The sequence below is a fragment of the Melanaphis sacchari genome, unplaced genomic scaffold (assembly GCF_002803265.2).
Source record: "Melanaphis sacchari strain LSU unplaced genomic scaffold, SCAv2.0 Contig36_pilon_pilon, whole genome shotgun sequence".
Classification (NCBI taxonomy): domain Eukaryota; kingdom Metazoa; phylum Arthropoda; class Insecta; order Hemiptera; family Aphididae; genus Melanaphis; species Melanaphis sacchari.
The window spans coordinates 813,830-829,062 of record NW_020271232.1 but is presented as its reverse complement, the minus strand read 5'-3'; the positions used below and the strand labels follow the sequence as shown (position 1 = coordinate 829,062).

At 33.0% G+C, this 15,233-nt stretch overlaps 2 protein-coding genes across 4 annotated transcripts in view; both read right to left on the bottom strand.

Moving 5' to 3' along the window:
• LOC112596926 (GATA zinc finger domain-containing protein 10-like) overlaps nt 1-15,233 on the bottom strand; it is a 152,944-nt gene that overhangs the window by 74,299 nt on the left and 63,412 nt on the right. The gene's annotated exons all lie outside the window — the stretch shown is intronic.
• On the bottom strand, nt 733-1,630 carry LOC112596927. Its single transcript, XM_025342803.1, has one exon. The coding sequence runs from the start codon at nt 1,502-1,504 to the stop codon at nt 773-775; it is 732 nt and encodes a 243-aa protein (XP_025198588.1). The 5' UTR covers nt 1,505-1,630; the 3' UTR covers nt 733-772.

Genomic DNA, 15,233 nt, shown 5'->3' with positions numbered 1-15,233 from the left:
CGTACCTTTTTCCGCCGTGTAGGAACTAACGTGTGTATTTTTTTTACCTGCTACTCTCGTGTAGGAACTTACATTCGCCCTCACAAACAACATTAATAGTGAAATGTGTATAATAACAAATAAGACGTATTATAATATGCACATTATCGCTCACATAATGTATACTGTATACATTATGAATCTATTTGAGCGAAAAATAAAATATCATTAAGCGGCGGTGTGATGGCTATTAGAGAAGAACTGTAAATTACAATGTATAGTCTACTGAAAGTCAGATAGTTAAAAAATCTTCGGCACAGATAATAAATGTGCCAATCATTAATGTATTATTGTGATAATTTTTAATTAAATCACTGCCGTCGGCGCGTATAGCCGCACAAGTAGTAATCGACTAATTATTGCTATTTTAACAATGCCCCCCGAAATTCTTAGAAGGATACGTGTAATGATATATAATGTATTTCGAGTATTCACATGTTATAATATTAGATGCGTAACTATATAATATGAACTTGATTGACATCACACGGAAAATTACACAGGTCTACAAAAAAAATATTTTCAAAAGCTGTCCTGTTTCTAATCACTGGTTTTATTTAAAATATGTACACCAAATTTAAATATATTAACTATTTGGTCATACCACGTCACAGTTTTTTACAATTTACGAATGAAATATAGCATATTAACAAAAAAAATTTTAATTGAAAATAATAAAGATTACCTATTTACATAACTATTTTAAACAACTAATACAATTTTTACATTAATATTACTTCGTATTTGAAGAATATCTTTGCCTCTTTGAAAAAAAACTTCGTTTAGTCGATTTTCTTTTATATACATGGTGAGTTTTACGTTGCAACATCCAACAATAGTCAGCCATCATGGTAACTCTCCAACGCCCTTGATAGCGTCTCTCCATTTCTTTTATATCCTGGTGAAATCTTTCGCCTTGTTCCTCGCTAACGTCTCCCAAATTTTCCGGGAATTTGTCCAAATGTGAATATAGAAAATGCATTTTGATACTCATGTTACAGCCCAAGATACGATAGTTTTCTAACATAGAATTTACTATGGTTTCGTAATTTTCACTTTTAATATTTCCAAAAAAATTGTTAATTACTTCCTTAAATGAAATCCAAGCATTTTTTTCAATAGTTGTCATTGAATTTAAAAATGCATTGTCTTTGCATAATTTTCTTATTTGTGGGCCTACAAAAATACCCTCTTTGAGCTTAGCTTCGGAAAGTTGTGGAAATTTTTTGCATAAATATTGAAAACAATTTTTATTTTTATCTAATGCTTTTACAAATTGTTTCATTAGACCCAGTTTTATGTGTAACGGTGGTAATAAAATATTTTTGGGGTCGACTAAATTATTTCGTAATATATTTTTATCTCCTACAATAAGATTATTTCTTAAAGGCCACTGTCTTTGAGTCCAATGTTTGTCACGCGCTCGACTATCCCACTCACAAATGTAACACGGAAATTTATGCATAATTAATTTAATTAATGCATAATATGCATTTTTCACGAAAGGATTGATGTTTTAAATTTGTTTCTTCACCATAAACTCACCACAAATAAAACAAAAAATGTCTGGACTATTAACGCAGCGTCTTTTTTCCATGTTTATAATATATTTTATTATATTATATTTAATAAAATATTTCTAATAGAACACTGACAATAATATATAATTACTATTGAAACTGTGACACTAAATAATAAAAATAAAGTTATAATAGGTAAACACATTTACCTCCGAGCTTATGTTATCAGTTTTTTCCTAATTGACGATCCCATATAGTCGAATATACAGATAAACCTATAGTACCTAATATAAAAACCACTATATCTTTATTCATTATGATAAAATGTATGGATTAAGATATGGTTGTCCATTGTAACTATGTATTAATATCGTAACGATAACATATAATAAAAAATTAACTGTTCGTAGGCTATTTGTGCATAATGTTAATTGGTAATAACGGGATAACTTTAGAACTTTAGGTGATAGACAAAAAATTGTAATATTTTTGAAATCAGTGTCAAAAAATACATATAAATCAGTTATTAAATTTTAAACAGTAAAATCTTTGTAGACCTGTGTTATTGGTTCGAATGTGTCTTGAAACAGATAATAATTATGACCGACGTGGCGTCGTAGAAAATAGGTCCGTAGCCAATTAGATAGACTACGTAACACGTACAACAGGTACAGTCCGTATCACCTGAATACGATCAAATCGATTGAGATGAACAGGTATGAATATTCGGTTCTCGGTCTAAACGTTACGTCGGACACCGAAACATAATAATACTGGTACGTTATATTGTAGGTACTGTTGACCGCAACAGCGCAGCATTATATCATTATCTGTGGTACAGAAATATGGCATACAAGCGATGATATTATAAACCTTAGCCAACTCGAGGGTGTTGAAAATAAGAAAAAAAGAAAGTATAATGCGGGAAAGCTTTTCTTTTTTTTCTTTTTCTTTTTTTTTTTTTTAAAGTAATCGTTGGCGTGGCATTGAGGAAGTGTTAATAACACACCAGGGCCGGTTGCCGGGTGGAGGAGACTTCGCGCGTAATGCCTCGGAGGCTTTTGTGTAAAAGTCTAAGCTCAACCCCGCGCAACCGTACCGCCACAGCCACTGATGGTATGAGGGGCGCGCTCGCGAAGGGACTATATATACGTATTAAATATGTGACGACTCGGCGGCGTGCTTTCACCGAACAGCAACGTAATCTTTCAATATGGGCCCGTCGTCATTATTACCAATATATACACACGCACAATCACACACACACACACAAGTTGATATGGAGCAGTGCGCCGTTGTCGTATTGACACTCTCTGAGGACGGCTTTGCGGCAACGACACCAGTTATATACAGTGTACACGTATTACATACATATTATATATGAAATACGCACAACATCTCTTTGTGTGTGTTAACTCTAATCCTCGAGAAGTCTGTGAAATTGACTCTCTTCTCGCTCTCTGTATATATATATATATATATCCATAGCCAGCAGATTATTACGTATATTGCTTTGACGTATAGCAATCGCCGTTGCCGTTGTAGGTACTATCGCATACACGTGTAATATACAATCTGTATAATATAACATAATATAATATTATCCGACAATGCCGTATAGTATAATATAAAGTCGCCAACTATTATGCACACATGTATGAGTATACGTTCTCAGCGGGCGACGGTCGCTTGTGCAATGCGTTTCGATAATACGTCCGCGAAAAATATCAAATGCAATATGGGATGAAGAAGGGGTTTTATTTTCACTCGATGCGTGTGTCAGTAGTCGGTAGGTACCTACGTCTTTTCCGAGACTAGCATATACTTTAATATCCCATGCCACTTTAATGTACAGATATTATGTATTATATAGGTACTTACATTTTTTAATATCCATATTCAAACGCCATTATGTAACGACACAATAATGGATCGTAATACTAAGTATATTCAAATTCTATATTAATTTCACCTAGACCACTTTTGTGGGAACTTATCGTTATATTATTGTTAAAAATAATAATATTATAATATTATAATATATATATATATATTGTTTGTACAGCGAGACAAACAAAATTAAATACATCATGGGAGGAGGAACATCCTCAGAATTTTAGTGGAGGACTAGGTCTTTCCCCCCACACCCGATTTAATATCATTCTAATGCAGTAATTATTATAACAATATTATATGGTAGGTATAAATTACATAATATTTGATATTGAGAAAAGTTTGTATGAAAATCAAAAGGGTCTTATTGTAGTATCCGGGACACAAAGGACATTCTCACGTAGGTGACTTACTCTGCGGAAGAAGAAAAACTATCTTTCTTAACTATCTATATACACACAATTTTTGACATCCGTAGGATGTGCATGTGTGACGGGATGGCGGCACTGCTGCAGTTGTCTAATATATTATTTTATGAGACGTTTGTCTCGCTGCAAGGCACATATGGATCATATGGATGGATGAAAAAATAAAAAAAAAAGAATTATTACACAATATATAGGCGCTGTGATATTTAAATAGATGCCTACATGTAACTACAGCACACTGCGCGCGCGATGTATGACATTTTGCCGTTGCTTTATTATAATATTTTATACTCGAGCCTATATACATTTAGTAGTTGCCTGAACCCTTTTCTCTTTCGTAGCAGCAGGATTTTGATTTATGTAAGCTACTTAGGACCTCCCCTGGGACTCTTCCTCCTCGATATGAAATATGCGTACAGTTCTGCAGCGTCAACCGCTTTGATTTGTCTACCGTGTAACCAGCTTTGTCTAAACGGCCCGTGAACGATTTGTCATTTATAATTATTTATGTGTACATACTGCACACTGAAAAACACACACGTCGCTATATCCTCTTCTTTTCGTTATTATATCTATTCTATTTTACGGTTACCCATTATCTATATGAGTATAATTATTATTCACGCGTTATTTTTCCTAGGGCCCACTATTACAATTATTATTAGTAGTAGTAGTAGTATTATCGTTATTTGTATACACGCTAGGTATGTCAATACTTTGTCGATCGAGTGATCTTACAGCGTGTATATATAAATGTACTTTACGTATTTACGCCTTTTATATTATTATGTATAGATCTGCAAAGAGTATGCTTGGTATGCGTAATGTATAGGTCGAGTTTTTAGAAAAAGGAGGGGGTAAGTTGATGATGATCCCTGTTCGTACAATGCAATATATATTTTTTACCATAGTCATCGTCGAGAAATAGGTGATATGCCCAGATATATATATAGTGACTATAGTAGAGGTGGTAGAATGGGGACAAGATAAAGCGTAATGCATATATATATATATTCACCGACGTCGCCACCGTTTTTGCAGCAATAATACATATAAACTGTATATCTATATAATATAAGTGTTCGACGCACTGTCATTACGCGGGCCGGGTAGTGAGACGCGCCTAAAGGGGGGTGATTAATGCGAAATCCATACCCAGACACTTAACGCCGGTTACGTCAAATCCCCATCGTTCGACGCAAAACTTTTACAGTGGGTATACGACGACTATACGACGTGTATACTTCAAACTTTTCACGCAAAACTTAAATCATTCTATACACACACACACACATATATATATATATATATATGCGCGCAAGGGTCGGGGCAATAATGAGAGACGGTGGTGGATATGTACATATATATTCAGAGAGAAAAACGCTGAAAAATCGGCAGCCAGAAGAATAAACAGAATGATGGATCGTAAAATTTTTGAACGGCTTTTTTCTCTTTTTCTCATTTCGATTTTCGTTTTTTCTAACAACGTTACCCTAAATAGCTCGTTCAGACACGTTTTTCAAATTGTACATCGCCGCAAAACATTATAACAAATAAAATACGTGTCCTATAATAGATATATATATTTAAGCATGTATAGTATATTAATATTATATCTTGTACTGTAAATATATTGCTATACAGTATATACGATCGAATGGTTTGATTACTACAATAAATTTCTAAAAATAATAAATAAAATAAAACGTATTATTACAGTATTTACACCGTATTATTTTACTATATCCGTTATATAAATAATTATAAATACATTCCTACTATTACTATATACTGTAAAAAGCTTATACAACTACTTTATCATAAAATAATACATAACGACTTAGCCCCGGGTCCCCTCCCATATTTATTTATAATATATTTAATATATATACAGTTAATATAGCTGTGGTGACTGAGACGCCGCCATCGTGCGGTGTTCACGTAGGTGATAATAATATTTGTTGTCATCAATCATAACATTTAAAACGGCGAGTGTGACTTTTTAGAAACAACTTTTCCGTTGTTACACGAGGTTTAATTATCTCGAACAGGGACCTGCAGCAATGATGGATGAAGTCATTTTTACGCGCTCGCCGAGATAACGCTATATCCGGTCTCATCGCTTGACATATTTATTGTGTTTCGGTGTTGTTTTTCGTGACGAGTCAGTTTTCTCTCTCTCTTCACTCATCTTAGCCAAAATCCAATGCTGAACGGGTCTAACTAAATTATACGAATGTTCTTTAACACCACGTTGCACCATTATAATTGTAACACAAAATAAGAATACAATATGTTATAATAACAATATTGGGTCGCTGTGTGTAGAGCCATATTGTGTGTGGCGCAAACTAATATATTTGTCATTTGCTAAAAAATAAAACTACATAGTGCCGAAAATGCAATGTTATTTATTTTCTCTCGTAGAATTAACAAAAAAAAAACCTTTACCCAATACACAACAAGCATTTTTATTTATTTTCCGCAGACGTGGGTGGTTCGAGCGATGGAAACACATTGAGATGTGTTTTTTTTCTTGCTTTATACATTATATATATATACGTTGTTCGTCGCATTAGTCCCGCTCGAACGGCCTCCTATTTCCTTTTAAATTACATTACAGTTTCGCGTTTGTGCTCGACGACTACGTCGATGGCAAATTATCCGCGAGTTCATTTCATTTTGGAATTTTTAAGTCGTTCACTACTGTTACCATATGCGTACATACAGCCACCGTGGAGTGTTTTCTTTAGCCTTGTTATTGTGACGATGAAAAATCACATTCATCATCTCAATTCCACTCAATACTGGCGTATTAAAAATCGGTTGAATCACTATTGATTCAAAGAGAAGTAAGACAATTAATAGACATACAATTCGATGTTATAATCGTTTATACGTTAGTGTATTTTACGGCCGTCTATTGAAAAAACGTCGACAGAGTTTTTTTCTTGATTTTCATACAAGAGCGCCTTTGTATACAACAATAGAGATTTTTTAGGGAACCTTAGTTGAGCTACTGCAGTGATCCGTTTTGAAATTGTTTATTAAATGAGACTTAACATTTGATTTAGAAATCCATCATTATAGAGTATACTAAATTTAGGTATTAGATAATATATAATAATATCGAAACTATTTTATTACAAGTTTAATGATTCATACTACACCGATAGTATAATTATATACATCATTTGTGTACATTTGAGTATTGGATCCTCTCCTTAATATCATAGGAGTAGAGCTTAAACAATCATCATTATACCTACGATAGAGCGGGGAACTTAGGTCCAAGAAAAAGGAGCTTTGTGCCTGTCGACTAGGATATAATAATATCGTATACATACATATTATAGTGATTGATGTGTGTCCGGCGGCGGCATGTCACGACGGGCGTGTTATTGTGACTTGGGTCTCCTCTGAGCCCCTTCTTCAGTAATTAACCGTCGCTACTGATAAGCAGCGCGTATCGTAGTGGCGTGCCAAAGCGATGAACGTATACCAATATATACCATTATATACGCCTAATACGGGGTATAATAATATATAGCGGGGTAGTGGCGTGCGCGCAGCGTCGTTTCTTTTTTTCTCGCGGGTGTGCTACTTTGTACATACGATGACTTGCAGCACGCGCTCGCCGTTGCTACAGAGATAACAAGACCGGCTCTGATTAATGAACGTTAAATGCGCTTTTAATATGTTTATATACGCGAGCTCCGAGGCTGAGGTTGTTTATATCGTTTGATATCTATGAGTGTGTGTGTGTGTGTGTGTGTGTGTGTGGTTTGTATAGACCTCAACCCCCTCACCCTACGCCCGAGTTATTATTCTTCTAGGCGGTCGTATTTTTTTCCGGTTCGCCGGGTCGCTGTTGTCCGCGTACATGTAGAGCAGAAAAAAAAACAGAAAAATTACCGAATCAAAAAAAAACACCTCATCGTTTATATATATATATATACGATGTACTTACATCATATAAATATATTATATTGTTCGTAATTCACCCGTTGCTAGTATAGTACATACCTATATATTATTATGTATTACGTCACGTGCACGGTAAATTAAGCAAATTAAATTTTAGTAATAGATTATAATGTAACTATTATAATACTATTAGGTTCATGTCTCGGGTTTTTGTTTCACGCTTACTACGCATCGGCGAATCATGATGGAGAAGAAAAGGGATGATATATCGCTAACTTTATAATAATGTTTATGACAACGAAACACGCAAATAGTGTATATAAAACGTAATTATTATACAAAAAACTCAGAAAACAGTCTGCTGCTGATTCAACACAATTTTAGTCAAAAATAATTCGTCACCGAGTAATTGAATTCTAAACGTTTATATTATATCAAATTCCGCATTACCAATATCAGAAAATATTTTTGTACAGTTATTATTATTTGTATTTTCAGTTACTATAATATAGTGGCAATTTTTTTCTTTTAAAGTTTCATAAAATATTTATCAAAAGTTGTGTGTTTCAGTAGATTTGACGCAATTTTGCGAGTACCTTGAGAATTTTGATTGGCATTTCGGCTTCTGCTCCAATTTATTTCGCCATCACCACAACGAATATAATACGACTGATATAATATGCGGTACGTGTGACGAACGTAGTGTGTTTGACATAATTTTTTAACCCATATCGATTGACATTTATAATATAATATATTATAATACATTTATACAGAAAAGATATTTCGACAACGTACATTTTAACGGTATCGAGTATGTTGTTTCGGTGATTATAAAATATGTTGTTGAATTTAAAATAATACGCGTGTGCATGACGTGCACGTGTGATGTATAGTGGGTATGTGGGAAAATAACAAAACATTGACCGCCGATGGTGCAGCGTGCTCGCATAATATAACTAGTTTTCTTTTATTGGCTTTACAGCAACGTTTTGCAATTTAAATATTCATCTACCCACATTCCTATAGTTGTTCGTGTTTAAGTACTACATAAAAGCTTATATTATGACATTCGATTTTATGTAACTTTCTTGTACGCGTGTTTAATAATATTGATAAATACGCGGCCGATCTATGAATAAAGAAACACGACAATGTCGCATAATCAGATAAAATAAGTACCAACCATATTTTTCATATGATTTAGTAAAGACCGAACATTCATTTTTATTGAAGTCTCAATTCATAAACAGTATTTGTCTAAAAATGCATAATTATTCCATTTAAAATATTGAATGTTATTTTCTCAATTCTATACAACATATAGGTTCCTATATTATATTTTCATATAACCGACGTTTTGGTTTATTTAAATTTTTCATCCTACGAATATATACGATATGAGTAATACATTAAATGTTTATAAAAATTATTCAAAGCTTAAATATTTCTATTACACAGTCTTTTCCTATATTACACATGACGTGTTAAAATAAATAGTAAAACAAATTCATTTTCAGTTTATTGTTTATCAGTCATCTATGATAATATAAAAAAAAATAAAACTTGAATAACTTGAGTCTTATAAATTTGAACTCACGATTCTTTATAAAAGGAATACGACGTAGCTCTTCGATCCTATGATTTATAATTACAATGCTATAAATAGTATTTGGCATGGGTAGAAGAAAAATGTAGTGTACTTAGTAAGTACTTTGACTAAATTTTCAAAAATTATTTAAGTATAATACTAGTATAAAACTGAATCATAAACAAATGGCATATTTTAAGCAAACATTGTTAATTAGGTCAAGCTCAACTGACGACTATAAATGGAGAGATGACCAACGAATAAAGGGAGGATATGCGTTAGGTTAATGACTTTTTTTATTTTAAGTGTTGTGTTTGTTGATCTGATCGGGGTACACGACCACCCTCACGTTTATAGAATTAAATATATTTGTTTACAATGTTAAATATTAATTAGTACAATTTTGTTTAAATTTTCAACATAATATTTTCTTGGAGTATCAGCTTATATTCCTCAAAAGTTTTTTGTAATGAATACAATTATTTAGGATTGGTTTTTGTAACCTTAGACAATATAATATGTATATTTTATATAAAAATAATAAAAAATTATAAATATTTCTATGCGTATATAATATATTTTATTATTAAATTCTACTACCCCTATACACGCTTTCGATTGAAACTTTTTAAGTTATCATAATAAGTTATGATATATATTTTATTTTATGATAATTATCTTAGGGTGCTATGATGGGATTTGAATGCGAAGTTCCCGACATGTTAGGTTAAATTAGATTTATTAATTAGTTAGAAATGAAATAATTTTATTTGTCATTAGAGTACTTCTATAATTATTTCTTTTTCAAGTCAAACACTGGCATAAATGCCCAAGCCTGGACTCAGAGGTTCGTGAGATGCAATAGAATGAATATTGTATATGCACACAGTGACATGAACACGCGCGACAACAAACAAAGATTATGGAGAAATAAATTTTGCAACGTTAAGTTTATGTGCATATGAAAAAAAAAATATAATGTTTATACAAACTATTTGTTTTAGTCAACGGTGGAATAATAAATACGATATAAATCAATGGATCATAAAACCAACACGTAAGGCAACGAAAATTATACTGATTTCGTTTTATTGCATCATAATATTCGATCTGTCAGCGATTAATTATCTCTGACGTTTTTACATTTTAGTATCACTGATCACACGGATGAAACGCGTATGATAATATCGAAATCGAAAGCTAGTTTAAGCTAACTCGAATCGTCAGATGGCTTTTATATAGATCGATATATGAGGCACGTAAATCTGTAAAGAATCTCGTTCGATTAGATAATAGTATATTATTGATATATTTTGTCATTTTAACGAAACTGACAATGTAGTGTATCGTGTCGTACAATGTTGTTCCTAATACGAATCACCCCATTTCCGTGTACTAAACCCGAAAACATATAATGTATATGCTATACAGAATAATTGTTTAATTATTGCACACTTGTAATTCTCTCGGAGGCAGTTGTAATTGAAAAGAAAAAATACGTTTCGAAACGTATATATTCAGTAGCTAAGGAAATATAAGGCGATATGAAGCAACACACCTTTAAATGCCGTTGGCGGGGATCGACGACTACGGTTCTTTTGTTGTAAACATTATTATTCGCAATCATTTAAACTAGAATGGGGACGAAAAAGTATTTGCGTAAGTATACGTCGAGTCGTACAGCACATAAAAATAACAACAATAATATAATAATAATAGCATTATTAACGTCAAAATAGTATACTGGCCACCGCCATATTGTGTCTATAGGACGCATAGAAAGTATGACGCGGGTACAACAACAGATGTACCGCCGAACCATACCACCACCGCTATATTGTTGCGGTGACGGCGGGCAGTTATCCACTGTAGTCGTTGTCTACGTCACCAAGCGCGTCCCTTATTGCGACACACACTGCACGTCAAAGCCCCTTTTGTCATAGTTTTTTTTTTTTTTTTTTTAAATATCAAACCAGTTAGTTGTAAGACATATTATTACTATCGAACAACGTTCTTCCTTTTCGTTTGGCTTGCAACGACACTCGGTCGCGTTGAATTATTCATACCCATGTACAAATAGTACACTGCACACACATACCTATTTATTTAGAATATTAAACTTGTATACGTATGTATATAATATACGTCTTGTATACTTCCTCACGATGGACTGTTTTTAACTTCCACCGCCACGTCGGTCGTCGACAGGTCTCCGCTGCGTATCGACAGTATACCTACCTACATTCTAAACGACCTTTATATGATATTAAACTTGTAAAATTCCATGTGCTGTTCATGCACCGGAGATGTCTAATACTTTGTCTACGACGTGGTGGTCGCGGTGGCGTGTCGTGTCATATGTCTGTCTACGCCGAAACGCCTATATAACGCGAATGAACCATAATATAAATTACCTATTGCACGGAGATTTTGCAGCATTATGCATAATATATTAAAAACGTTATTCATTTTTCAATTGCCCGTTCGTCTTTGTCGCCCCCCTCCCCTTCATCTCTACATACCCGAGTTACATTTCCTGCATATACGATTATTTGCGTTTCTTACGATATTATGTTTTATGAGCACATTTATGCCTACCTAATATTTGTGTAATATGGCACATCTAGGTGTGTACTGTACACTGCGTATATACTTGTTTGCCTTTATGCGGTTAATCGCCTGATTTTACTATACGCAGTACCCACGGGCGACCAATACACAAAACTGACAGATAACGATAGATCCTTTACGACGTGTGTATCGGATTTTAATTAGTGTGTAGAAATTCTCTGTAAACACGCCTAAATATATTTTTATTGTGTAAATAGATACTGCTGCAGTCTGTGTATTATGGGAGTAGTGCAGTGTAAAAAAAAAAAAACCATACTTAGGCGAATATAGTAGGTATATGTATATCTACCAAACTGAGTGGTAGAGGGTGGGAAAAATCACCCTTTTTAAAAACCAATTAGAACTACCAAATATTATTATATATAATATACCTACTCGTGCGAGTTTTTTTTTTCGTTCTTTAGGAATAAAGGAGCCGAGTCGAATCAGAATGTATATATAGTTGCGCCGAACAAGAGCTACGTACTATAATATAATATAATATAATGTATATATATATATATATATATATACATATAGCTGTCACTGAGGTGGCAAGAGGCGTTGACACTTGTTTGATGGAAGACACTATAACCGAAAAGCTGCGGCGGTGGCACATTATATTCGAGCGCGGCGGTAAACGAGCACAAAAGGAACGGCGTTGTGATGAAATAGCGGAGGCAATAATTATATATCGGGCACCAAGATGGATCACCGCTACCGCCGCCGCCACTGACGACAATGCTAGGGCGGCGGCGGCGGAGAGTTGTCCCCTTTTCATCGCGCCACTGGCAATACCAATTTTCTTTTGACCCTTTTCATTATTGAAACGCGCGAGAGCGTTTTACTCTCCCGCCGAGAATTTTGATTGAATACTTATATCCCACTACTATGCGTACACCGCTACCCGCGGAACGCGTCTGCTATCTAAAGCTCCTCTTGTGTGTGCGGCGTGTCCCACGTCGCCACTCGATCGGATTAAGTTTTTAAATAAAAAATAATAATAATAATAACATATAGTTTCCACGGAGAATTAAGTTAATGATTCGTTACGACGACGACGACGACGGATCTTTTCATTCTCTCTCACTCTCTCAATATATTCATCGTTCTCTCCTCGTTTACGCAATTTTATACGTGTGAATACAATATTATAATATTTTATTGTATACCTACGCATGTATATTGTATACTTACGATTTTTCGATCGTATACTATAGTGCTCGATGAAGGTTTTGTAGTAAAAATAAAAATTATATTAATAAATAAAATAAAAATTCACGCGCAAAAATTCAACCGACTATTAACAAGTGTTGTCAAACATTACATAATTAAAAGACAATTTTCAAAGAGTAATCGTATTTGTATAATTATTATTAAATAAGTAATCATCATAGGATAGACCCATTAACACGTGAATAGAAATTTTTCTTCCACTATTGGGTTGAAATTTAAAAACAACACTGAATGCTAAAAATTTATGACTAGATGATGGAAAAATGAAATATATAATATTATATTGTGTTATTTTTCAAAGTATTTTACAACTTTATAAAAAATCTCAATATTTATTTTGAAACTGAATTTAGCTTAATTTTTACTGGTTTCAAAAAAGTTTTTACTGCAAACATACATGGTACATAACTGATTTATAATAAACTTTGATTGAGAACTTTCTATTCGACAAGTTTTTGATTTAATTTACAATTCTTCTCAGTCGGAACGATAGTCTCACAATTGAGTTATACAGTCGACAAAACAAAATATCAGATTACATTTCGTTCTGTATCTTATTATACTTATATAGTCCGTAGTGTAAATATATTGAATTGTATATAAGGATAATATATGCTCCCCAAAATTATTTTCAATTTTTTGAAAAATGTTGTAATTATTATAACATTAAGATTATACGTTGAGAACCATTCAAGTCAGTTGTGAACACCAATAGAAACAATAATTAATAATTTAATTAGAAAAAAGTTGTTATAAAACATTTTTAGGAATCTATCCCCCTAACTTATAGGACTAGTTACGCCTATGTTTAGTATAAATAGTTAGCATTTAATGTTGTTTATAAACTTCAGCTATTGTAATTTTAAAAATTTCTCATTTATTTTATGTAGATTAAAAACATGGCTTAGATCCACATTGAGGCAAAATAGATTAAGCAGATTGGTTTTATTGCATGTGCACAGATCAATAAATGTATATATAAATATTGTACTTGACTAGTGTATAATGCTCGTCAATTTAATACCACCATAAAATTAAATTAAATACGCCACTGGTTCAGGTGATATTGAAATAGTTTTTTTAAGTATGTATATTTTATAAATAAATTGATATTATTTATACTATACCCAATGTTAATTGTTAAATACAAGATACAAATTATTATTTTATAATTATGACGTATTTTCATATTACTCTAAAATATCAAGCTCAAAATCTCTATTTTTATTTTTATTTTGTTTTCACTCAAAAGGTTTTGTATGGTTCACATAATTGAACTTTATTCACTATATTTTAATGCAGCCGTTTATTTATTATACGGTACTGAATAGAAAGCATGTATAATAGATATATATACGTATATACTATATAGAAACTTGGACGTGTATACGTATCTATACATGTATTATAAACATAAAGTAGTATAACAGGCAGCAGCACTGCCGGTTTTACGTCATGATTCATTGGTTCGGTTGTAAGGCAATTTACGTACAAGTCGCGTTCTTTACATAAACTTGGCTTGTAACTTTGATAATGTAAAATCATCGTAAAACTATATTGGCCGGTGTAAAATTTTATGGACACTTATATAAAGAGAGAAAAAAAGAAAAAAATAATAAATAAAGAAAACTCGCACGAGGTAACCACGATTTAGAGCCGATAGATTGTATAGACCATAAACAACGGCAAGAGCCGAACACGCCGTATTACTATACAACTATATCTTTAAAATATAAAGGGCAACGAAGAGACAGACGCACGTAAAAAAAACAGCAAGAGAGAGTAGAAAAAAAATTGAAAAATAGTAGAAATACGGTGGTAGCCTGTTGGCTCGGCCTGCTTGAATTTATCGTCCCACAGGGATTCGGCCCTTGAAAAGAAGAAAACCTTTAAATAACCATATAAATATGATCATTGCCACCATGAGCTGTGTGTATTGGTAGTGTTTTCTATTTTTCTCTTCTTGTTTTTTTTTTTACGCTCGTACGA

Excerpts from the sequence above, each read along its gene's own strand:
- LOC112596927 (XM_025342803.1), bottom strand. The coding sequence starts at position 1,504 with ATGCATAAATTTCCGTGTTACATTTGTGAGTGGGATAGTCGAGCGCGT.